Genomic DNA, 26,964 nt, shown 5'->3' with positions numbered 1-26,964 from the left:
TACTGCCAGATATATCGCTGCTGCAGATTACCTGGGAAGAGCAGGAGGGTCTTCTACAGCAATGTGGATTCCGCCCTGGTCCCTATGCAGCTTGCCTGTGTGCCGCAATGGTCCCCCCACCCCTCGCGGCACAGTGGCGCGGACGCGTTAGCCTGACTGGGATAAGGACCATGGTGGCTCTCCCTATAAACATGCGCAAGTGCATTGCCCATGCTCTGGCTGAAACTTTTGAAGAGATTACCGAGGCCGATTACCGAGACGTGATAGACCAAATCAATGGGCTATTCCACATCTAGGCATGCATGCATGCAGCCATAACCCCCCCCCCTTCCAAAACATTTCCATCCTTAAAATAAAAGCTGCTTACCAGGAACCCGCTCCTCTGCTGCTGCTTCACCCACAAGTTCCAGCTGCTGTGACTGGCTAGCTTCCTCCTGGCTTGAGAAGAGCTCCTGGCTGCATGCCTCCTGGGACTCCGGGGTATCTCCCTCCACCCCAGTAGCCTCACTCTTGGCTTCCTCTATACCCTCCCCCTCTTCTCCTTGCTCTGAACTCTCCATCGTGGTCCTCGGATTGGCAGTGGGGTCACACCCAAGTATGGCATCCAGCTCCTTGTAAAAATGGCAGGTCGTGGGGGCAGCTCCTGAGTAGCGGTTTCCCTCACGGGATTTGCAATAGGCACTCCACAGCTCCTTTACTTTAACCCTGCACTGCAATGCGTCACGTTCATGGCCCCTTTGCAGCATGTACTTTGATATCTGCCCATAGGTATCATAATTTCTACAGCTGGAGCGCAGCTGTGACTGCACAGCTTCCTCCCCCCAAACACTGATGAGGTCCTGCAGCTTGCAAGAGTTCCATGCTGGGGCTCGTTTGGGGCGTGGAGCATGGTCAGTGATTGATTGATTTTGATTGCACTCCACACCTGGCTGAGCAAACAGGAAGGGGATTTTTAAAATTCCCGGGGCATTTAAAGGGCGGGTCACCTGAGCCCAGGGCAGTGGAGTGTGAAACGATGAGCAGAGTGGCTGAAAAGGTATGCTGGGATACCTCCTAATACCCCGGAGGCCAAGAAAAGCGCTTTTGGTGACCACACTGGATGACCAGCGCTGCATCACCAGCGCTGGAATTGCTACACCCCAAGCAGACCAGGTGTACAGCCAGCGCTGCAACCAGGGAGTTGCAGCGCTGGCTGTGCTTTGCAAGTGTGGACACAGAGTGAGTTGCAGCGCTGTAACCTCATCACCAGCGCTGCAACTCTCCAGTGTAGCCAAGCCAAAGTTTCTCTTTGCCCTGCTCCCAAGAAGTGTTTGCAATTGCAACCCAAAACACTGCAGCATTGTCTGAGAATCTGAAACTGGCCAGTTAAGCTTCCTTGTCTAAGCTGCACAAAGTGCAATAAACCAAAAACTGCATCAGTGGTCAAAGTAAGACTAAAAATATTGGTTTTAGTAACATGACACAGCAAAGGAAATCTAGGTTTAAAATGTTTTAAAGCTAAGAATGTCTTGGTCCTGAAAGTTAGATAAAGGTTTAGCGTGTTCTGTGGTCAGTGATGATATAGCAGACTGTGCCACTGCGGTTGAGGCTAGAAGTTTATTTAGATAATCATGTATACACAAAAAAATTATGATAAAACATGGACAAGAAGTGCATTCTGTGTAATTAAGAAGGATCTACTCCTTTGGGTTGCAGCCAGCTTCCTTTTGCTAATTCATCAAATCAAAAACACTTCTAGTGAATCGACAAATTAGTAACAAATTCAGGTAGCATATGCCACCAGGCTCTTCAGGAACGGACAACTCAGGGTGGATATTGGAATGCAACTCTTCTTGCCTGATGGTAGAGGTTTAGAGGGGCACTGTTAATTTCCAGCATGGATTTTGGGGGCGGGGGCGTTGTGGCAGGAGAGACAACCTTCTTTGGTAAGATCAATGGACACATTCACAGAATTCCAAACACCAGAAGAGTCTTGCTAAATGTGGCCTGTATGGTTTTGTTTAACCCTACAGCAACTGGCATCATTGGAAGCAATAGACTAGCCCAGTGGTTCACAAACTTTATTACTTCACAAACCACCTTCTTAAATGGCTGTGAATTGATGGCACATCAAGCTCTCATATCACAATTTGGGGACTTCTGATTTAGCCCATCTTGCTCTTTCCTTTGTGAGAGAAGTCTTTTGTTTCTGCCTGGGGCCCTTGTTCTGAGTAAAATACAAATTTTAAGAAATATTGCAGGAAGTTGTTTTATTTTCCCAAGATTCAGGGACTGAACAATGGAGGGAAGTATTGTTTGATGTTTCTTTGGGACAGGGGAAATGGAATGACTCCTAAAATACTTTGTATTTATGTAAAATCTTAATTTCAGTGATCTCAAAGCACTCTGCAACCTACGACCTACTTCCCAAAGTGTTGTTGAGTCTGTTTTGCTTTTTGGAGTAATATAGATCACTCAAATGTCTCCTAAGTTTTAGTGTACAAATGGGTCTGGTTGCAAATGAAATAAATTCTTTTTTCTGCTACCTGAAGCACAAATGTATTGGCCCATTTACCAATTTAGTACACAGAAAGAAACACTGGGATAATAAACCTATAGCAGCAGCAAAGAGACCTGTGGCATCTTATAGACTAACAGATGTATTGAAGCATGAGCTTTCGTGGGTGAATACCCATTTCATCGGATGCATGTAGTGGAAACCTATAAGGAAATTCAGATAACTATTAACCACATCAAAATATTATGGCATGATTAAAATTTGTTATAGCGTTGACAAAGTTCTGTCCTTGACTCCATGAGTCCTGTGTTTCATGGCGGATTTTGCTAGCCTCAGAGGCTCACTGTGACCCTCCACATAGCCCTTCTCTCTCTAGAGGCAAGGGTCACAGCTTACTGAGCCATTTTCATCATAAGCCAACAAGGGAGGTGAGGAGAAGCAGCCCTCCCTCGCACAGTCCCTGTTCTCTTCCAGTCTCAGTGATTAATCAGGGAGGGGAAGGGGGAGCCCGGGCCCACCCTCTACTCTGGGCTCCAGCCCAGGGACCCTAAAATTAGCAGCTATGGTAGCTGACTTTTTGGAAATAGGACATGTACAGTTCCCTGGGCCACTTCCCCACAGCAGCCCTCACTCAATATCTCCTTCACCGTTGCCTCAGGGCCTCCTTCCTTGCACCTGATATGGATTTGTACTGCTTCATTCCTCCAACAGCACAGCTCCCTCCTGTAGCTCCTAACACCCCTGCCTCACTGGCTAACTGGGAGGCTTTTAACTAGTTCAAGCCAGCCCTTGATTGGCTTCAGGTGTCCCAATCAATCTAGCTATCTCCGCTGCCTTCTTGAAGGATCTTAATTGGCCCTAGGTATCTTGATTAACCTGGAACAACTGCCATTTGGTTACCATAGTACCAGGGATTTGTTTAGCCTGGGGGCTAACATACCTGTTCCTCACTACTTTACTGTAGCCATCTGGCCTTGCCCCATCACAAGAGATAAAAAGCAGTATCAAGTGAGAGAGAACAGGGATCAATAATGGAACCCAACTCAAATTCATAAACAAACTAGAGCTGTAACTTAGAGCGTAATCAGATCCTGCAGAAAACCCCAAACCAAAGAACAGGCAAACAAAGGAAGTGGGAACCAACCCAAGTAGTGACCAAGAGAGATGAGAACAATAGACTGCAACCATGAATCATAGAATATTAGAGTTGGAAAAGACCTCAGGAGGTCATCTAGTCCAATCCCCTTCTGAAAGCAGGACCAACACCAGCTAAATCATCCCAGCCAAGGCTTTGTCGGGACTGACGGTAAAAACCTCTAAGGAAGGAGATTCCACCACCTCCCTAGGTAACCCATTCCAGTGCTTCACCACCCTCCTAGTGAAATGTTTCCTAATATCCAACCTAGATCTCCCCCACTGCAACTTGAGACCATTGCTCCTTGTTCTGTCATCTGCCACCACTGAGAACAGCCTAGCTCCATCCCCTTTGGAACCCCCCTTCAAGTAGTTGAAGGTTGCTATCAAATCCCCTCTCACTCTTTTCTGCAGACTAGATAAGCCCAATTCCCTCAGCCTTTCCTCATAAGTCATGTGCCCCAGCCCCCTACTCATTTTCATTGCCCTCCTCTGTACTCTCCAATTTGTCCACATCCCTTTTATAATGGGGGGACCAAAATTGGATGCAATACTCCAGATGTGGCGTCACCAGTTCGGAATAGAGGGGAATAATCACTTCCCTCGGTCTGCTGGCAGTGCTCTTACTAATGCAGCCCAATATGCCGTTAGCCTTCTTGGCAACGAGGGCACACTGCTGACTCATATCCAGCTTCTCGTCCACTGTAATCCCCAGGTCCTTTTCTGCAGAACAACCGCTTAGCCAGTTGGTCTCCAGCCTATAGCAGTGCTTGGGATTCCTGCGTCCTCAGTGCAGGACTCTGTACTTGTCCTTGTTGAACCTCATCAGATTTCTTTCGGCCCAATCCTCCAATTTGTCTAGGTCACTCTGGACCTTATCTCTACCCTCCAGCATATCCACCTCTCCCCACAGTTTAGTGTAATCTGTGAACTTCCTGAGGGTGCAATTAATCTCATCATCCAGCTCACTGATAAAGATGTTGAACAAAACTGGCCCCCGGATGGACCCCTGGGGCACTCTGCTTGATACCGGCTGCCAACTAGGCATGGAGCCATTGATCAGTACCCTTTGAGCCCGATAATCTAGCCAGCTTTCTATCTACCTTATTATCCATTCATCCAATCCATACTTTTTAACATCCTGGCAAGAATACTGTGAAAGACCTTATCAAAAGCTTAGCTAAAATCAAGGTATATCTCATCCACTGCTTTCCCCATGTCCACAAAGCCAGATATCTCAATGAGATTAAGTATAAATAGATGTAAAGCCTATACCCATAAAGAGGAAATCAACACTAGTTCAAACAAAGGGACTGCTGTTTGAAAAGTTGAGTGCAACAAGACTTGGGATGATACTATGAAACAGAACTTGTGGTGCAATGCCATACTGGCAGGGGAGAAACCAATCCATCTTGGATGCTGTAACCTTTGATTTTCCTCAAATCTGTTAGCTTCCCTAGGAATATGGTATGGCTTTTGAGGAGAATATTCTGTAATGAAAAGTTCTATGTCCGTACACGCACAGTCATGGTTGAGTATGGCAAAAGCTGCTGCATTTTTCTGTGGCTGGCTGTCGAGTGTCCTTGAACATGTCTTTGTTGTATTCCACATTGAGGTTATAAGAGGCTGGTGTGAGCTCCAGCAACAGCATGGAGTTCTGGAACCACAAAGGTTTTTTTCCCCCAAATCCTTTACTGCTGTTTGACAAATCAACTTGTTAGTCAAATCTAAACTCAAACTGTCACCAGAAAATCTGCTCCCAGCAGGTTTCATGATTCTGGTAACTTAGTGAGAGCAAACATGAGTCCTGCATAAATCTATGGGGATTATCAGTGGGTGAGACAGCTTTATTTTAATAGGCTGTTTTGTAATAGTCTCAATAGCCATGACTCCTTTCCAACAGAGAGGCGGCTGGGTGAGGGTCATAATGCAGATACACCTGCACCTATGTCCACTATACACATTCCTTTGCCCCCCTTAGCAGAGCTGGTACAGTTCTCCCTGCTCTGCCTGTACCTAAAGAGGCCATTATACTGCATGGTGAGTTCTGGGGGCATTGTGAATGTGTATCCTCTCCCCTGCTTTACCTGGCTTTTAGAATCAGGGCCTGATCAACTGAATCAGAAAACCAGGTATCACATTCCCTTAGAAGAGGCAGCTATGGATTTCTGTTTGAATGTATTTGGTCTGTCAAGTTGGCTGTGAAACTATTCCAGTTCCTTCCCTTGTAGCTCAAGGGAATAATTCATGCAACAAATTTCTGCCACCATGTCATCCCATTGATTTAGGGTGACTAGATGTCCCGATTTTATAGGGACAACCTGATAGTTGTGGCTTTTTCTTATATAGTCGCCAATTACCCCCCATCCCCTGTCCCGATTTTTCACACTTGCTCTCTGGTCACCCTACATTGATTCAGTGAATCAGACTGCTGGGCTGGGCACTGCTTTGGAAAAGGGGGGCAAGCTTTCTAAGGTGCTGGTTTCTAATTCAAACCTGCTCAAAGTCATTAAACACCTAGCGTAAGATTCACCAGTGCTTGTACACAGTCCTTAGCCTGGTTTGCAATGGTCTTAATCTCCCTTTTAACTAATCCATATTGCTCTCCTTTTTGCCTAAGCTTTCTCTCTAAAGTATTGCACAGTAACAACAAACTCTTCATTGCTGCTCCCTTTAAATCGTTCCTGTTAACTTTCTGGTTGTCAACCTTGTATTTTAAACAAATTTCTCACAAACCCAAAGGGATCTTGCCTCTGCTATATTTACTGTGATGTCCCGAGTTCTCCCATGACTGGCAATATAACACTTAACAGACAGAGTTAAAATTGCTTGTTCATTCTGGAACCCAGGCATATTAAGTCTGTTAGTGCTGCTTTACCACTTGTGTACCACTACATACTAAGAAGACACCCCCCACTCATTACGGTTACTAGTGTAAAAACCAGTTTATTTAATATGTACTTGTAGTATGTTAAATTTTATGCATCCGCAGCCTGACTCAGTGTCCCTGATAGTAAGGATATTCAGCCTCTCTTTGGACCAGAATCAATGTAGGTGGAGAATAGGTGTGCAATCACCCTCCTGAATGCAACCACTAGTGGAAGTTTTCCAGTGATCCTTTGGATTCTTTTGGAAATCGAAAGCAGCTCAGTCACCTCCCACTACCTGTGTTAGGGTCTTCAGTCACCTTGGCCTGGAATCAGTTTTTAGACAAAGGCAAAAAACACTGTCACTTTCCCAAACACCCCTTTCTGTTCCAGAATTAAAGGGACACCATTATTGGGAGTCCTCGGTCTCTCTGGGGAATGGGATTATCGACAGGTGAGGGGAGAAGCACTGTCAACTCCCCACACTCGTGAGCCAGAATTAACAGTTAGGTGGGAAGCACAGTTAGCCCTATTCTCCGTCTGGCACTGGAATTAAAGGCTTGTGCGCTGTCACCAGTCTTGGCAATCCCAGAAGAAAATTACTTCTCTGTCCATTCCCTACAGCCTCAGGGTATGTCTGCACTACAAAATTAGGTCGAATTTATAGAAGTTGTTTTTTTAGAAATCATTTTTATACAGTTGATTGTGTATGTCCCTACACAAAATGTTCTAAGTGCATTAACTCGATGGACTGCGTCCACAGTACTGAGGCTAGCATCAACTTCCGGAGCATTGCACTGTGGGTAGCTGTGAGTAGCTATCCCACAGTTCCCGCAGTCTCTGCTGCCCACTGGGACTGTGGGTCGAGATCCCAATGCCTGATGGGGCAAAAACAGTGTCACGGGTGGTTCTGGGTACATGTCGTCAGGCCCCCCTGTCATAAACAGATGGTTAAGGGTTAATGTCTCTTTTACCTGTAAAGGGTTAACTAGCTCAGTAAACCTGTAACACTTGACCAGAGGACCAATCAGGAGACAAGATACTTTCAAATCTCAGTGGAGGGAAGCCTTTGTTTGTGCTTTTGGGGTTTTTCTTTGTTCTCTCTGGGGTCCGGGAGGGACCAGACATGTATACAGACTCTCCAATCTTCTGAAAAAGTCTCTTCTATTCAAATAGTAAGTAACTGGTAGAAAGTGGATTAGATTTATGTTTGTTTTCTTTATTTGCAAATGTGTATTTTGCTGGAAGGATTATATCTCTGTTTGCTGCAACTTGTATTTGTGCTGGGGTGAGGCTTCTCTCTAGTGTCTATAAGCTGAAAGACCCTGTAACCTTTTCCATTGTGATTTTACAGAGATAATTTTTACTTTTCTTTCTTTCTTTAATTAAAAGCTTTTCCTTTTTAAGAACCTGATTTTTTTTTATTCTTGTGTGAGACCCCAGGGGATGGGGTCTGGTCTCACCAGGGCATTGGTGGAAGAAAGGAGAGAAGTGGGGGATGAAAAGCCTGATTTCTCTCTGTGTTAGGATCACTGTCTCTCTCTCAGGGAGAGTCTGGGAGGGGGAGAGAAGGGGAAGGAGGTGAATTTCCTCTCTGTTTTAAGATTCAAGGAGTTTGAATCACAGTGATCTCCCAGTGTAACCCAGGGAGGGGAGAATCTGGGAGGAAGAAAAGAGGGGAATGGTTTATTCCCTTTGTTTTGAGATCCAAGGGATTTGGGTCTGGGGGTCCCCAGGGAAGGGTTTGGGGGCCAGAAAGTGTCCCAAAACACTATATTTTTGGGTAGTGGCAGCTCTATCATTTCTAAGCTAGTAATTAAGCTTAGAGGGGTTCATGCAGGTACTCCATCTTTTGGAAGCTAAGGTTCAGAGTGGGGGAATCATATCTTGATACCCCCTCTCCCTCCCTCCATGAAAGCAATGGCAGACAATCGTTTTGTGCCTTTTTTCTGGGTTATCTGAGCAGACGCCATGCCACGGCAAGCATGGAGCCAGCTCAGTTCACCATCACCGTACGTCTCCCGTGTGCTGGCAGACTGGGACTGCATTGCTACACAGGAGCAGCTCATTGCCTTTTGGCAGCAGACGGTGCATTGGTAGCCATCATTGTCATATTCCTGGGTGCTCTTTTAGCTGACCTCGGTGAGATCGGTCAGGGGCTCCTGGGCAGACATGGGAGTGACTCAGCCAGGTCATTCCCATTTTCTGCCAAGCACCCAGGTGATGATGATGGCTAGCAGTCGTACTGCACCGTCTTCTGGCGATCAGCCAGTAGATCATGATGGCTAGCAATCGTAATGCAGCATCTTCTGCTGAGCACTCAGGGTTTTGAGTTCAATACTTGAGGGGGCCATTCTGTGTGACAGTTTGTGTTTCTCCTTGATGCAAAGCCACCCTCTTTGTTGATTTTTAATTCCCTGTAAGCCATGTCGTCAGTCGCCCCTCCCTCTATCAGAGCAATGGCAGATAATTGTTTTGCGCAAAACAGATGAGGAGGTGATGGCAGCGCATTGACGAGGACGACGGTCATAGACCTCTCAGAAAGTACAGGCCGGGCAGTGTGCCATGGCAATGTGCACATCATGCTGATGCACTCTGCATGAGCTCTGCAAAAATGCTGGCAAAACAGGAAATGAAATTCAAAAGTTTGCGGGCCTTTTCCTGTCTACCTGGCCGGTGCATCTGAGTTGAGAGCGCTGTCCAGAGCGGTCACAACGGAGCACTCCGGGATAGCTCCCAAAGGCCAATACCGTCGAATTGCATCTACACTATCCCAAATTTGAGCCGGCAAGGTCGATTTCAACGCTAATCCCCTCGGAGGTGGAATAAAGAAATCGATTTAAAGAGCCATTTAAGTCGAAAAAAAGGGCTTCATCGTGTGGATGGGTCCAAGCTTAAATGGAGGTAACGCTGCTAAATTCAACTTAAAGTCGTAGTGTAGACTAGGCCTAAGGGTATGTGTACTCTGTGATGAAACACCTCTGGCTGGCCCGTGTTAGCTGACTTGGGCTCAGGCCACTGGTTTATAAAATTGCAGCGTAGGCATTCAGGCTCTAGCCTTGGGACCCCACAAAGGGGAAGGTTTCCAGAGCCAAGGCTCCAGCCTGAGCCTAGGTGTCTGCACGGCAATTTTACAGCCCTGCGAGCCTGAGCCCTGCAAGCCCAAGTCAACTGACACAAGGCAGCCATGGGGGTGTTTTTGCAATGTAGAGAATATGCTATTTAGGTCTGTGGACAGACACGAGGCCCAGGCATAACTGCTTGGCTGTATCCTGGTAATTCCCGGATGGTTTCGCATCTACGTCCTTGATCTGGTTCTGGATTTCTGTAACCTTCAGTACTACCAAAAACCAAACCATATACTTAAAAATCAGTTCCACTGTGTAACGCTACTAATATTTGAACTGCAGTTGCTTAGGAGAGAAAGTACTCTGGATTAATAAAAGCAGTGCCCAAAACAATTCCACAGACTGCTCAAAACAGTTTTGCAGCTGCATTATAAAACTTAAGGCTATAGCTACCCTGCACTTTTGTTGGAAAAACTTTTGTCAGTCAGGGGTGTGGGGAAAAAAACACCCCTGATCAACACAAGTTTTACTGATGAAAAGCAATGGTGTGACGGCGCTTTGTACATAAAGCTGTGCCGCTGTAAAGTGCACAGTGTAAACAGCCTAAGTGAGAAGGAAAAGTTTTGCTCCCTGAAGCTTTCCTGACTTTCTCATCCCCAATAACCCCCCAAATCCACTCAGTGCTGCATTTCCCAGGCTTGGGTTTCCACACCAATTGTAACCTTTGGTTTGTGTGTTCCCAGACAGTAATTTTAAAAATAATTAATAAAAATAAACTGAATTATTTACAGTTTCTGCCTTCAGGGCGGCTATAGGTAATTTAATTTAGTGAAGGGCTGTGAATGACACAATGAGTGATAAAAGTGAAAACTTAATATAAAGTAGTTAGTTAAGCAAACAGGTTACAATATTACACTGAATTTATATTAAATTGTAAGAAGAAATGATACGTTTAGGGGAGATCAGTCCTTAAATGAGGAAAATAGGTATAACCCTTTCTCTGACAGTACCTTGATGGTAGATGGGCGTGCCTAATATAAAATGAGCATGCTAACCTTTTAATTATTAACTACAATGTCCCTTAATTAACATTAAATCCACCTTTACTATAATTATTTTTTTACTTACTGACTCTTTTAACATTTAGCATCCAAAACATCAACATTTAATCTAAAAAACGTGTAAAAGCCAGTTACAACATAACTCATCTTCAACTTGCCTCTGAATTGTCTCAGTTCACTTTTACTCATACTTTACCGGCCTCGACTAACTATGGTCAAGCCAATTTTTGAGAGATATATTTTTGGCCTTACTTATATTTTAACATTACTATATAAACCTAAGCGTCATCACTATAGGCTACAATACATGGCAAAACCAGGGTAAAGATTGGTGCCCTGCATAATCTAGTGCAAGTGCATCTGGAGTATCATGGAATTCTGCTCCCCATAGTTAGGAAGAAAAGAGAAAAACAATGAGGGAGCTAAGGAGAACGTGCATGGGGTTCAGAGGGCATCCATGCTCACAGTCCATACATACCCTTATAATTTTATAAATGAAGGAGGAAAAATATTCACACATTTGGCAAAGGTAGAAACGAGCAGTAGCAGAGGCCAAGGAAGGAAATCTCACCTTTTACTGTTGGAGCATGTTGGGACTGTGACAGTGGACTAGACTAATGGAAGTGGCTGAGGTACTATCTCTTTGAAGATTCAAATATAGTTACAGAAGTTGAAATGTGGTAAGAAACAGTCCTGGATGAACCAAATGGTCTGGTTTTGGCCCTGCAATCTTATTTGTACAACATATTCCACTGAGGATAAGGAATTTCTATTTAGTTCACAAATACTAATCTGAAATTGATGGGTGGAAATCTTTACCCACTTTACTTATCCCACGGTGGAGTTTCCAATGTGACTTGTATTCATGTTTTTTCTTGTAGAGAGATTTAGAGATTCTGATCTTCTGGAATTTAGAATACTAGTTTTGAGGAAAACAGGTAGAGTCATGGAATCATAGAAGATTAGGGTTGGAAATGACCTCAGGAGGTCATCTAGTCCAACCCCCTGCTCAAAGCAGGACCAACACCAACTAAATCATCCCAACCAGGGCTTTCTGAAGCCTGGCCTTAAAAACCTCTAAGGATGGCGATTTCACCACCTCCCTAGGTAACCATTCCAGTGCTTCACCACCCTCCTAGTGAAATAATGTTTCCTAATATCCAAATTAGACCTCCTCCACTGCAACTTGAGAGCATTGCTCCTTGCTCTGTCATCTGCCACCACTAAGAACAGCCGAGTTCCATCCTCTTTAGAACCCCCCTTCAGGTAGTTGAAGGCAGCTATCAAATCCCCCCTTACTCTTCTGCAGACTAAACAAACCCAGTTCCTTCAGCCTCTCCTCATAAGTCATGTGCCCCAGCCCCCTGATCATTTTCATTGCCCTCCGCTGGACTCTCCAATTTGTCCACATCCTTTCTGTAGCAAGGGGGGCAAAACTGGAGACAGTACTCCAGCTGTGGCCTCACCAGTGCCAAACAGAGGGGAATAATCGATCTGCTGGCAATGCTCCTACTAATGCGGCCCAATATGCCATTAGCCTTCTTGTCAAACATTTGGAAGCAAGATTCTGTCTCTCAACAAATCACATGGTTTATATTTTACATTTCAGGGGCCATTTAGCTTCTTGGATCAAAAAACCACATTTTACAAGCCTTTTTCTGTTGGGGTTTGATGTGTGTGCATGTGACTTACACTGATCGGGGCACTTGGCTGTAAAGATTAAGTCATCTTTTTTTCAGTGAGGGAAAGAAATGTCACCCCTTGAACATCACTTGGCTGCAAGTTGAAGAATGTTACAGCTTGGGAGGATGCCAAACGGGCATTCAAAGAAGGGCTGACTGAGCTCCCTTGGTGTTAGAAGTCTAGAAGTTGTATCCTCACAAAGAGACTTTGCTGCTATGTCTGTGTAAATTCACTCATCTGGATAACTGTTCTATCCAGGTGATCACTATCAGCTGGGCTTGCACAAACTAATCCACAGAACTAGGAAACCACAAACATTGACTTATTTATTCAGACCTGAAGCAAGTATTGAGTGCTAATTTCTACAAAGGGACCTTTGTTTTAGCACAGAATTCCCAGCCTATGGGCTGCCACCCTAAAGGTGGTCAGCAGAGGATTTCCATGTGATCACAAGACGGTTCCCACTCCTTGATGGCACACAGCTGAATCCCACTAATGAGCACTCAGGTAGCTCTGCTGAACCATAGTGCTGATAGCAGGAGAGGCTGCATTCCCAGTGTTGGAGATGTTCAAGTATTTACTCCCCTCACAGAAGGAGAACAACACTGCCAGGACCCTCCTGGAGGGAGTGGAGCAGCTACCCCTTCAAGTAGCCAGGAGGGGAGAATGTGCCTAGTCTCACAAGAACAAAGTACTAGGGGAATTGGCACATCCTTCACTTTACTACTAGAACCAGTGATAACTTTGGCATGTGGTGCCATAGGAAGTGGTAGATTAACTTCCAGAGGAAGGAATAAGGTTGAGAACTCCTTGTATTAGCAGATGTGTTAAAAACAAGGTGGCAACTCTCCTTAGGCTCCTCTCTCTCTAGTAAAGATATTCTTCCAAAGGTCAGGAATAAACTCTTAAAATTTATTCTGATTAAAGCAATTATTATTCATTCACTTTCATGTTCCCCTTGAAATGCCACTTTCTGGAAGGTGTAAAAATGTGGAGCTGCAGTTTATTGTATTTGGAGAAATGGAAGAAAATACCGCACCTGCAACGCTGCAACTGGGACACCAAAAAGCAGCAGTTAAACCTTTCTGCTCACAGCAGAAGTCAAGATACTGTCAGCCATACATTTCTATTTCCACAGTGTAATCTCTGTTGTATTTCCAGTGTGTACATCATTGCTGTATCTGAGCCATACATGAGTATTATGTCCAAAAAGGACATGCACAAACACTTCACTGGGCACACAACATTCTTCAATGGGAATTCTATTTGTTAGCCTGGCAAGGTCTACTTTGTAGACCATCTTACTACTTGATGGAGCCTGTCCAAATGGTGGCCAGGCTAGTTCTTTTGTGGTTTGGTAAGGAATTCCACAGCTCAGGGCCTTCCTCTGGACCTTCCTAGTCCCTGAGTTTCACAATGAAGATTCTTGATTGCAGAGTCCCTGTTGAGTGCAGCTATTTGATAAATTGTGAAGAGAGGCAATATCAAAGCTAGCTACAGCTAGGCCCTAAATCACTGAAGCCTTTAAAGATCAGAATCAGGTCGAGAGTCAGATGTGAAGCCAGTATGGGCAGGGAGTGTCCTTGCGCTTTATGTGCTCTCACCTGTCTTTTATCTAGGAGGTGATACTGTGTGCAGAGGGGAAGGAGGGCAGCTCATGATAAACCCGAGCTAAAGTCAGTAGCAGTAATTTAGCTTCATGACTAAGGCCTGGTTTACACTACAGAGTTAGATCAACACAAGGCAGCTTAAGTCAACCTAACTATGTAAGTGCTTGCACTATAGTAGTGCTCCTGCTGGTATAAGTCGCCCACTACATCAATTTAACTCCACCTCCACGAAAGGCGTAGAGCTTAAGACATTGATCACAGTGGTGTCAATTTAGCCACGTGGTGTAGACAAGGCCACAGTCTTCATCCTGGAGCTTTAGTTCATCTTCTAGGTACCCTGGGCCCAGCCGTTGATGTGCCTTCAGGATAAGGACTGAGACTTTGAACTTGATGTGATATTCTAGGGGAAGCCACTGTAGGGAGCGAAGGGCAGGTGTGATGTGCAGTAGCTCATGTTGTTGAGCTGTGCTGTAGTGCTCTGTACCAGTCAGAGTTTCTTAAGGGCTCTTTTCTTCATACCCAGGTGTATCATGTTGCTATAGTCCAGAGGAGAGGTAGTGAAGGAGTGTATAACTGATGCTAGGTTGCTGTTCACTGACCAGGAGGGGATGAAGTCATCTAGCTGGCTGCAAGATAGTAGAGAGTGTACTCCTGGAAGCTGCTATTTCAGAGCTTAGCATCAGTGAAGAATTCAGGAGCACTCTGAAGCTATGGAATGGATTGACAGATGATGGGTGTTTGTCTTCAACCAACAAAAACTTGCATCATGGCTGCACATTCTTTAAAATGTTTCTGTATCCTGTACCTGCTATCCTGTACCCACTAGCATAATCTGTCTCTCTCCAGGTCAGCATCAGCCAGCTCCTGTTCTCCATGAGCTGATCTTCAAGCACTGGGCCAGGCTGGTGGTGCTAGCATCTTTTATATATGGTGATTGCTGCCACTTTAGACCATGCTGACAGACCATATCACCTATGCTCCCTGCAGATATTGAATAAGACCAGGGAGAGAATGGATCCTTGTGAGACAGCCACCAGCCACCTCACATGTGGAAAGGTGGCTGATCTTACGGTGCATCCCTCTAGCAAGGACTTAAAATAAACAGAGGGGCAGCAACTTTGGTATGGAATATGGCCGTCACAAGCCAGGAAACACACTCCTTGCTGCAGTGCAGCACGGGGCATTGTTGCAGGCACTATTACTTTAAAAAATGGTTTATGGTCTCTAAGGCCAAGTCTATGCTACAAAGTTTTATTGGTAGTGCTATGACAGCCAGTCTGGTGAGAAAACACTAGCTGACATAGCTATGTTGGCAAAACCCCAGTGAAGATGCAGCTGTGCTGACAGTGCTTCTGTCAACGTAGTTAATGTCGCTCAGGATGGTGGTGGTACTATGCTGTCTGAAAAACTCCTGTCTGTGTGTGCTGCATCTACGCTAGGGGCCTGCATTTCTTGTGTATACAAGAATCAGTGCATAAACTCTGTTCGCTGTAGCCCTTCACAACTGATATTAGATCCAGCAGTGGGGTGCATATCGCTTTTTGCTCGCGTCCCACTTACAGCCAGTATAATGAGCAGCCTTCCTATTTTTCCAGGCTCTGCTCTATTTAAACTATTTCAGGACACAGGTGTCTGTAAAATAGCATACCTGTTGTAGTTTAAAATGGCCAAACTGCAGTAACCTTGTTTGAGTTGATGGAGGAGAGAGAGGGATGGACTTTTTTGGTGTTTCATTCTTTTGATAATGGTTTTACAAGTTCAGTTCTCTTCCCAAAGGAAGGAAAGCTATGGGTTTTAGAATTGTAATGTAAAATAATGCTTAACTGGATCCTTGCACTTTACTAACACTTGTATCAAACAATGTATTCCCACTCCTGTCAGAAGGTAACGAGTATATACTAGATATTTGCAAAAATGCTCTACAGCTAATGCCTATCTATTGCTCTCAAAACCTGATGCTGCTGTTCATTTAAACTGCTTCCAGGTTGCTGCAGAAAGTCAGTGCCGCTTCTGCGGTTAGAGGTACCAGGCACAAAGAATGGGACTTTGCTGCAAGAGGCAAGTCCTGCTGGATGGGATTGTACAGCTGTGGGCAAAGGGATATATATAGTGCTAATACTGATGCCAGAGGATAGATAGATTAGGAAGGGAGGAGCTCTTACTGCATGTGGCTGGCAGCAGAGGTGCCTAGTCAGTCTCCTGTGTTGGTCCCTCTGGAGCAGAGCTTGACTTCTGAGGTTAATTTCCTGAAGAAATGCAGGATGGTCAGGGTAGTCCACCTAGGATGGCTGCTTGGCTGACCAGAGGCTGGCAAAGATCCTGTGGGCATCCTTGCTGGTCCTCAGGGTAGGAGGCTCATAGGCTGGCTCAGTGCTCTGGATCACAATCCCACTTCCATAAGGAGCCATCTGAGTGCTGGCTACTTTTTCTCAGTTGTTTTCCTGAAGCTGGTTTGAATAGTTTTAAAGGGGCATTGGGGTAACTACTGAACCTGTTCTGGGTGAACCCTGTGAGTCCTGGGCTGGAGCAAGTGATGGGCTGCTGGGTGAGATTCCAGTGGCTGGTGCAGAGAAGTAGGCACTGGGAAGACTGGAGTGTTGTCCTTTGCTTGCTGTGTGACCTAGGACATGACCCTTAACCTCAGTTTCCGTCTCTGTAAGTGGTAGGAGACAAGGGGGTGAGGTAATATCTTTTATTGGACCAACTTCTATTGGTAAGAGAGAAGCTTTTGAGCTCTCACACAGCTCTTCTTCACGTCTGGGGAAGGTACTCAGAGTGTCACAGCTAAACTCAAGGTGGCAATGATTCCTTAGAAGCAGTAATTAACACATCATTCAATGGGCCATTGGAGGTGAAGTGGACCATTAAGACGGCTCCAGTTGAGTTGGGGGCAGAGGTTGTTAGTGAGTTAGGGCTTGTTGTAATAAGCCATAAATCTAGTGTATCTGTTCAGTCCATGGTTTTTAGTATCCATCAAGGTTATGAATTGAAGCTCCCAAGCTTGCCTTTGGAAAGTGTTGGGCAGGTTCCCACTGAGGATGAGGACTGAGAGGTCAGATATACAGTGATGGCTTCTTTGTGAGAAGGGCTCACCCACAGGTGATGTGGTGTTTTTGTCTTGTTTTCCTGTGTGAGTTCATCGGAGTGTAGCGATTGTCTGGTTTCACCCACCTTAGCTGCTGTTGGGGCATCTAGCCCACTGGTTGAAGTACACCACATGTTGTGATAAGCATGTGAAGGGCCTCTGTGTGTGTGTGTGTGGGGGGGTGTGTGTGTCCTGATCTGCAGGGAGCTTGCTTCTGTAAATGAGCTTGGAAAGACTAGGGTGGTTGTTTGAAGGCCAGAAGAGGGGGCGCAAGAAAAATGTTTATTTTTGGGGGTGGGGGTGGGAATCCCCGTCCAGTATGGGTTGTAGCTGTTTGGTACCCTGTATGAGTTCCAGGGTGGGGTAGTAGGTGACAGCTAGGAGTGTGTGGTCAGAGGCGGGGAGGTGTTTCTGTACGTAAGCAGCTTCTCTCAGGGTATTTGGTAGGTAGGGCTGGGAGAACAGGGTAGCGGCTGCAGTGCTGCAGGTTCGGTCTGCTCCGGGCGATGGGGCAGCCAGGGATCTCCCACAGCGCTGCGGGCAGGTCTGGGCTCCCAGGCTAGAGCCTGGTAGGTGAGGCTGCGGGCTGGGCTGGCTGGGGAAGCCTAGGTGCGCTCCTGGGCCCGGCTCTTTGGCTCTTTCCTGCTTCGCGGCAGCAGCTCCGAGGAGGCGAAGGAACCTTGAGCCCGCAGCGCCCCCTCTGCCCCGCCGCCCCCGCGCCTCGCAGGGCTTCCCCTGGAAGGAGGAGCCGGGGCGCGGATGCTTGCGGATTGGCTTCCTCGTGCCCTGAGTGACGGGGGCCGAGCCCAGCCAGACCGCGGTGGGGGCGGGAGCCCGGTACGGCTCCTGCCCTGCTCCAGCTGCAAGCGGAGCAGCATCGCCCCCGGCAGAGGCAGCCGGCGCGGGGAGCTCTGTGCAGCCGCCCCGGGCTCCGCTCTGCAGCCGCTATGGGCTGGGCTGCCCCTCTTGGGACCCTGCTGCTGCTACTTCTGCGGGTGCCGGCTGCCTGCGGCTCCTGGGGGCTGGCGGAGGAGGAGAGCCTGGAGCAGCAGCCGGGGTACCGCGATCCCTGCAAAGCCGGTAAGTGTGAGTGGGGGGACTCCGGGGCCAAGTTTGCCGGCGCCTGGCTGGGCAGATCCGCCTCCCCCCTGCTGCTGCAGCAATAACTTCCCTGCGCGCGTGTCCTGGCCCGGGCTGGAGCTAGTAGCTGCCCCAGGGGACTTGTCCCGTTCCAGGTGCGGCAAACAGCTGCACAGCGCTGGAGGCTGCGAAGGAGCCAAACTCCGGCTGCGCTCCCGAGCAGAACGCGTTAGCGTAGCAGGGGGTTGAGAAGCGTGTCCAGGCTCTGGGCAGTGCATCGCCCCAGGCTGAGCTGGAGAAGGTGACAGCAGGGGCTGGGACCGCCCCAGGCAGGGCTGCTGGGGAATAAAGCGGGGATCTTGCTTCCGGACTGAAGCAGCGTCTCCGGGCTCCGAGATTACCCCAGTGTAGATGAAAAGTCCCTCGTTTATCTTGTAGCTGAGTGTCCGGGGGAAGAGGGGGGAATAGAAGCAGCCAGCCAGGAATGAAGCTTACTGCAGGTCCTAAACCCTGAAGAGCCCATGTTCAACTCCCCTCATTCTGGGCTGCACATTCCTTCACCCCCCTGTTAATTAAAGGAGACAGGGGTGAGTCCAGTAAGGCAGCAAGTGATGGAGGTGGACAGGACCCAGGGGCATTCTGAACATCTACGGCTTGGCTTTCTGTAGGCAGCTCACTTAGGTTTGCATCTACAAGTATCCTGGAAGCACTGAAGCATCTGGACGCTGCCGGGGAGTTGTGCAGCTCTTATGTGCATTTGTTACATACACCGATTGCAAGAACTCTGCTGATGGGTTTTATGAGTAACTCGCCTGCCTCATTTGTAATTGTGATCAAAATAGGAAATTCAGGTTGGGGCCGATTCCTTTTAAAAGATATCTATTTTGCCAAGTGTGGTATTCTCTTCCGTTCGGTAGGCCAGGCAGTTAAAGATTTGATCTGACTGAAGTGCCTTAGCGATGGAATTTAAATTAATTATGGGCTTTCTTGGGTCTGAAATTCCATTCTGGAATCCAATGGTAATGAAGAAATGTTTTCTGAGCTTACTTCTGTCTGTTTCTAACAACAGAGCGTGTATATAAATATACTCGCCTGACCCGATTTCACACCTCCCGCAGAGACAAGTAGCAATGTCAAGGCGACGCCAAAATCATTTCAGTGCACGTCGGCCTGGCTGCCTCGTGTAAACTTCAGAATTGGGGTTTGGAAGTCTTCATGTCTCTGCTTTTTAATATGCTTCTGTGTTTTGTGAAATAAAGATCCCCTCCTCCACCCAATATTGCATGCACTAGTCTTTGGGATCGGGCAGTTCATTATCTGCCCCACTGACTCCAGGCTTCTGTGTGAACGGGGGGGAGGGGTAAGGCTTGTGACACCTCTCCAGTAGCCATGGTTTGTGGGCGATCCTTTCCCTGTGTGTGATGTCTCTGCTTAGAGTCTCCCCCAGCAGCAGCAGCAACGTGAAACCAATGTAATTCTTGTTAGTTTCACTGCTTCCTTCCCTGCACATGCTGCCTCTACCCAGGGTTGTGCTGCTGCTGGTGCAGGCTCCAATGTGGTTCTTTTTAGTTTTACTGAGGAGTATTGTCAAGACATGTCCATTTCTCCATCTATAAATTGGTGGCAGTACTTGTCTACCAGATGCCCTAACTATCTGTAAAGTGATTTGAGAGAGTGCAAAATATTTTGTCAAGGTTAACCTCTCTGGAAACAGAGGTTTCAAACCATGGGAGTCACCTCACCTTCAGCAGGAGGTGCAGGTGCTCAGCATTTCAGAAAATCGGGCCACTTTCAGGTGGTGCCTAAATATAGATGCCCAGGCTGCAGACTGTTGGCGTTGAGTGTTCTTTTCCTGGAGCTTTGTGCCCATGCAAGATAGAAATACCATGAATCAGGCTTACCCACCTGTAGATAAGAGTGCTATATGAGAGAGAGAATCCACCGACTGTCTTGAACAGTCATCTTGCTTGGTTAGAATTGTCAGTGTAATTTACAAAATTGGTTGTGCTTAACTATTTGCATCAAAATCTACAAGGGGGCACTACGGTTTTTAAAGAGAATGTAGCAAATGTTCTCTGTTAGATCTCTGTGCAGTTATGGATGGGAAATATATAACTTCGAGATCTGCCTAAACCAATGGTGTTTGTCCTAACTGGCTTGATTAAACTGCCCAAGCCCAGATCCATTTAAACAGTTTTGAGAGAAATTGTCGATACTTTGCAAACAGAATAGGTACCCACTTCTGAAATCCTTGGCCTTAAACCATAAGGACTTGTCTGCACACAAACTGGAATCAAAATAATGAAATAGGCAGTAATTCACCTCTAGTTATTCCAGCACAAGTCTGTGTGCACAGTTATTTTGGATTGTGTCCTATTTTGATTTTAACTTGTGTCCATAAAAAAGTACCTACCTGTGTGACGGAGATTCAGGTGTTTACAGGATCGATATTCTTCTAATGGCACAGTACCTGGTGTGAAGAGCATGTATCTTTCCTTCCAGCAGGGGGCCTGGGAGACTGTTCCTACCAACAGAGAGACTGCAGGTGGGGAGAAGCATTGACTCATCTAGCCCCAGTGTGTTACCTTTGCATCTGCATCCTTGTCACTCAGGGCCACGTAGTTGATGCATTGTGTCCCTCTGCCCATACAGATCTCCCTCATGTCCCACTTCCTCCCACGCTTTTAACTGATGGCAGGTACAGCGATGTTTCTCACACCCTTTTTGCTGCCTGCCCCCGGGTGACAGTTTATTTCCCCGGCTGGTGGCAGATGCACTTTGCCCCACAGACGTACCATGTTCGTCTCATTCCCCTCCAGCTGTAGCAGGTGTGTCTCATTCCCTGCCTTGGAACTGGAGGCAGGTGTAAGCGTCAACGGATTGCTGGCTGAATGAGGAGTGCTGTACCTTTGCCTCACTCCCAGTGTTGAATGAGGAAATTGCGCCTGCCCAATGTTATGTGATCAAACAGGGTCTGCAGAAGTCCAGTTCCCTGTGTGTACTCTGAGCTCTTATCTGTGTGTATCCAGTGTAGGGGAGGGGGCATGCTGTATGCACGTGCTGACCGATACTGAAAGGGGACAGGCTAGGGCAGTGGGTCTCAAACTTTTGTACTGGTGACTCCCTTTCACACAGCAAGTCTCAGAGTGTGATCCCCCCCAATAAATTAAACACACTTTTTAATATATTTAACACCATTATAAATGCTGAAGGCAAAGGGGGGTTTGGGGTGGAGGCTGACAGCTCATAACCCCTCATGTAATAACCTCACGACCCCCTGAGGGATCCCAACCGCCAGTTTGAGAACCCCTGGGCTAGGGTCATAGATGTGAGCTGAATTGTTGCCCTGCAAGTAGTAATTGATTTCCTTTCTTTGGGACTCTGTTGTCAGATGGAATTGTAGCGCTTGCTTTCACTCTGTTAGTAATAGCGACGTGACGGTGTACTGTGTCATTACAGCGTGGACTTGGGTGCCAGGACTCCTGGGTTCTGATGCTGAGTGACCTAGAGTAGGTCTCTAAGCCTCTCTGCCCCTCATCTCCCTAGTCTGTAAAATGAGAGTGCTGCTGTGCCAGGAAGATGTCACTGGAAACTTGGGCAGGGCAGGGTTTGTGACATGGAGTAGGTGGGAGCTGAGGATGGCAGTTGCACAGGTGGGGCTAAGGGGATAGGTGGAGTATGTGGTGGTGGTGTAGGCCAGGATCCAATGAGGGAGAAGGAGAGCTGTGCTGGAGCAGCACAGAGCAGGAGTGGATGAATCTGCAGTGCAGGAAATCGTGAGCCTTCTGGAATCTTGGAGCTCGTGCATATATGTCTGCAGGGCCCTGTTCTCCATGGAGCAATGAGACAAAACTCTGTGTGTAAATGTTAGCTTGTCTCCTCCCGCCCTCCACCCCCAATCACAGAGCTCCCTGGCTCATAGTAGAAGATACTCATTGATGTAACTGTTGGGCTTGGCTCCCACGTTGTTGAAATGGCCCAGTTCCAAACCCTCCACTGCTCCCCTCTCCCCCATTATGTGCCAGGGCAGTCCAGAGCTCCTTGCTTGCTTAAGCACTTGCACAGGCTTAAGCACTCCTGCCAAGGGTAAGGTAGACTCCAGCTCTTGCTATCAGCTGCCTGGAGCAGAGCAGGGAGCTAGTGCTGGAACCCACTGAACTACCCCCACCCCTTGTGGGGGGAAAGATGGAGAGTGCAAGGCCATGGCAGGCAAGTCCCAGAAGAGCAAGGAGACAAGACAATAGCCAGTGCTGCAGCAAAAGGCAGCGTTCTGTTGCATTTTAGCGAAATGTCTGCTTCTGAGGCCACAGGGCCTGAACTGAGGTGAGGGGAAGAGTTCACACCTTTGTTTGTTTCAGGCTTCCTGGAGACTCAGGCAGGCATCGCTGCAGTGGCTCCTCTCGGCTCACATTCTCAAGGTTGTTCCCACAGCCAGGCAGCCTAGAAACATTCTCTGAAGGGGGGGGGGGGAAGAAGGTAGCCTGCTTGTTGCCTGGCATGGAATAGTGGGTGCCCAGGGATGCCCATGGAGTCACAGCTCCACCCGGCCTGTTCCACTCACTGCAGTCTTAACAGTGGGATTTCGACCTATGGGACTGGGAAGCACCTTGTTTAATTTGTGGAAATTAGAAGATTTGCAGAAACAATGCATGGGTTCTAAAGTCCTTCACGCAGGTTGATTTGACTGAAGGATTTGACACAGTAAGAACCCTGTGGAATTAGCAATCAACCAGAGCTACTGAGGTTAGTTACCAGGCTGCACGCCTATGAGGTTTATACATTCAACCAGATCTCAAGAAGTTTATAACCTTCGCAGAGACCTCAGTGAGCTTGCAAAAGGTTTAAGGATTCATGGCAAATAACTCCAAAATTAACCACCCAGCCTCTTTTAATAAGTTTTATGCCCTAAATCCACCTGTACTTCATTCCTCTCCCACCCCAAATACACACACCAAACTCTGAAGTCCAGATACAGACCAGTGTACTAAGTCTTCTATAGGACAAATGCATCAACCATGCTACAGGTAGGTGCTCTTAGACTGAGCCAGTTTGGACATGCTGTTTCCAGAGAAGTTAGAAGACTCTCTCCAAAAAATGAAAATTTTCACGCACGTATCTCTAGAGAGCTTTGCTCAATTCCTTTTAAGCCTGCCCACAAAAGTTCTCCATGCCATGAGATCCCAAATGCTAAATTTCAAGCAAGAAGTAGGTGGTTTAGGAATATTTTTTAAACCATAGACATTAGATGAGGCGTGTCCAATAGAGCTTACAGAGAAAATGGCCTTAAAACTCTTTCCATGACTCTAGCTCTGCTGCATTACATCTCCAACTGCAAGCCACGAGATCACTGCTGTGTGTGCACACGCTGTCTCCAGCAGCCTTTACCCATCTGAGCTCGTTCACCATGACCATCTCTTAGCTGCAGGTCAATGAATAGTCAGTTCATTCCCAGACCACCCTGGGGAGACAGCCAACCAGGCCCTCCTGCAACCTGCCAGGGGAAACAGCTGGGGAGGGGTTAGTCTCTTGCATTTAGCAACTCGAGAGCGTCCCACACCAACACTATGGCTTTTTCTGCCTGGCTTGCAGCACTATCTGCATCAGTGCTAGGCTCTGCAGCCTGTACGCGTCTCAGGGTCTCCCCTTGCCATAAAAGTGTGCTTCCCTGATGGGGACAAGGTCTGAAGGGGCAGGGACAACGCAAGGCTGTTCCATTGGTGAAGGCCAGAGGACTGGGAGTCCCAAGACCTGGCTTTTACTCCTTGCTCACTGGCTGACCTCTCATTTTCCACCTCTGCCCTATCTGTGAAGCAGAGATGATGCTAATCTGCGTCACAAGGCCAGGTCAGATGTCTCAAAGCTATCTGGAGCTCCCCACTTCTGTAGGGTGCACCCTGTGGCCACCATGGCATCTTTAGCTGGTGAGCATCTGACACACACTGGACCATGCACCCCTGAGGGGCTGATCTGGAGCTGAGGATACTCCACACCACACAGGGTAATGCCCAGAGTCATCAGTCCACAAGTGGAAAGTCAACTGTTAAGACTGCAGTGAGTGGAACATAATTATTTGGCTATTTTAGACTTCACTTCCTGTCCTAAACTACTGTGTGGTGCTGCTGCACACTGTTAAATAGCTGCCATGTTCTACTCCCAGAAGTGGCTGCATTTCACTGTTGGCTGAAATGATTTATGTAAATTCTGGGAGCATAGGAACTGCAGCATGATTTTTTGTTTTATTTTTAAAAGGTGACCTTAAAGTCTATGAGTCTATGAGTTAATTAACCATACTGAGGGCTTTTCTCTTGTTTGGCTCCTGACCACATCATAAGTGAAATAGGAACTATTTAACATAGATTAGAAGAAAATCTATAAGTGCAACAAGAATAAAATTGTGTCAAGGGTCCAGGAACCAGGAAAGAAATTAAATTAGGTTACACCAACCTTCTAGCCACGTGTTTAAGAATGGGCCAGGGTTAATCTCACTATACACAGAGTTCCTACAGGCATCGCAAGCCCCAGTACTCGCTTAATGCTTAAATTAGAATGCAGGCTCAATCTGCATGGGCTGGGGGCGTGTGTGTGTGTGTGTGTGTGTGTATCTAAAATTATCTCCCTCTGTTGCTGGAGCTAAGGGACCCAGGCTGTTAGCTTGCAAGCTTTAGCGGACTCAGAAATGTCTCTACCTGGCCTAACCACTAGAGGGGGACAAAGAGCCATGTGGTCAGTGTGGGTGGCATCCAAGTCTGTATTTAGGTTTACAAATTGAGCACCTCGCTGTGGGCTTGAATGTCTAAATGTGGGATCAGCACACATCATTGGAGATGTTAGTGTTGCAAATTCACAAGTCAGTCCCCCGCTTGCAGAATATCTCCTCCCCCCCAAGTGGTTTAAAAATTGATTATTTTTTTAAAGGATTATCTGTTGTACTTTGGGCCTTCTGTGCTGTTAGGAAGCACTGAGGTCAGGTTTCGACCTTTTCTCTAACCATGAAGTCTGGAAACTTTTTTTTTTTATTTTAATGGAAGCAGAGATTCTCCTGGGATCACTTGACTCCAGCAGCCAGGGCTTTAAGAAAAACTGAAAATAGCACCAGAGTTGGCAGTGCTGATGTTTGGACAATTGTCCCACTGCCTGTGTGTAAATCTTTCCTTGTCACCTCCTCTCTCTCCCTTTCTCCATGGTAGGTCCATGTTCCCTCTTCCCCAGGCCAATAATGCCCCGGTGTCTTTTTCCCCCCCTATCATTAATGCCCACATTCTCACTTACCGAAGCTGTAGACTTACTTCCTGCCATGGCTTTATTTACTGTGTCTCATTTAGCTCTTTGGAGCAGGGTACCAGCTGTAATGAATGTGCTCGCTTACTAATCTCCCCTTTCCTCTCCGCAACCCAGCTGGAGAAGACCTGGCCACCTGAGAAGCAGGGACCCAGACAAGTACCTAGCCAGAAGAGGGCACTGTGATTCATTATGCCATTCTCCACTGGAGAGTCTGGTTTCTTCCTGGGGGTGCCGTATGATTTCTTATGCTGAGTCCTCCTGCATGGCTTAGTACAGGGTTCCCCTGCAGGTAAGTAGGTTCCTATATCCTTTCCCTGTGGAGACACCAAATAATCTTCCTGCCCTGGATCCTGAGGGTTGCAAGGGTCAGTCTGCAACCTAGCTGCCTTTGGCTAGGGCTGAAATCTGCCCTCACTGCCCTGTGACACTTATTAGCCATTGGCTTGATCCCATTGACCAGGATTTTTGACTTTTGTCATTTTTTCTATCTGAGCCTCCAACTGAGTTAAGGTGACAGAAATGTTTAGCTTCCCTGGCAGAAGAGAGGATACCTTGTTCAGCATTTTAATCCAATCCAGCATTTGCAAGGCTGAAAGATCCCCTGGCAGGGAGCAGCTGACTGGGAGGTTGATTGGTTATTGATTTAGAAATCCTGATGACTTGTTGTTTTTCACTTGGGCATGTTTACTATAGGCAGGCTTGGCACTCCTAGAGTTGTTTAATTGTCTAAAAACAGGCTCTTCCTGTTTAACTGATATAAATTGCCTTTTTATTACTGAGGTCTGCAGCAGCGTCCCGAATGTGCAGCGGCTCAGTCACATTAAGACTCTGCCCCAGAAGTTGTTTTGAATCCTCATAAACTTTGCCCATCCCAGGAAAATGCACCTGGTCAAAGTTACTGAATTCAGAATATATAACACAGTGGGAAATGAATTGTTTGCCGAGAAAACTCTAGAAGAAATGTGAGCGAGGAGCAGGACTGCTCTGTTTAATTTTATCCTATTCCAGTCAAAATCTGCATCGGAATAGGATGTACCAGTGACTCACCAGCTCAGATTTCTCAGCTCCCAGTTGATTTTATTTTTTTTAATGCAGTGCTGGGAAGAATTCAGAATTACCTTTGCAGAATTCACACATCTTAGAATGTCTTCCTCGGTTCTCCCCCAGGCCTGGATCTTTCTGCCTGGTCCCTTCTTTTCTCATTCTCCACCCCCAGATTTTTCATGCCAGTCCCAGTCTTCCTCCTTCCCTTTACCCTTGCTAGCTTTCAGTCTCCCTGCACAGCCAGTCTTCTTCCCTCTAGGCTCCTTGTCCTAATCTACTACCCTCCAGTACCCTTCCCATAGGTCTGCACTAATCAGCCAGCTTTCTTCTCACTGCCTGGGTGCTGGCAGGGGAGACTGTGAGAGCCTCCTGTTTCTTGGTTCTGGTGACTGGCAACCCACAGCAGCTAGGAGTAACAATTGCAGGGGAAGTCCTGATCAGCCCCAGGCTCCTGGCGCACGTTTGGGGCAGATAGGGTTATTTATCCGAAGATTCTAACAAGCCTCTATTGAGCATATGCAACCACAGGTGCCAACTTTCTCATTTCCCTGGGT

General features: G+C 47.0%; 1 protein-coding gene across 2 annotated transcripts in view; it reads left to right on the top strand.

The window, feature by feature from the left end:
- The first annotated feature begins 17,909 nt into the window (after nt 1–17,909).
- The window catches only part of TLL2 (tolloid like 2), a 202,793-nt gene continuing 193,738 nt past the window's right edge, over nt 17,910–26,964 (top strand). For both annotated transcript variants that reach the window (XM_030570612.1, XM_030570611.1), the window contains exon 1: nt 17,910–18,085. In XM_030570612.1, the coding sequence (XP_030426472.1) occupies nt 17,953–18,085 (133 nt within the window). In that variant the 5' untranslated portion in view covers nt 17,910–17,952. The remainder of the gene's footprint in view (nt 18,086–26,964) is intronic.

Source organism: Gopherus evgoodei, chromosome 7 (genome assembly GCF_007399415.2).
Source record: "Gopherus evgoodei ecotype Sinaloan lineage chromosome 7, rGopEvg1_v1.p, whole genome shotgun sequence".
Classification (NCBI taxonomy): domain Eukaryota; kingdom Metazoa; phylum Chordata; order Testudines; family Testudinidae; genus Gopherus; species Gopherus evgoodei.
The sequence above is the reverse complement of the archived record's forward strand: the minus strand, read 5'-3'. Positions and strand labels throughout refer to the sequence as shown.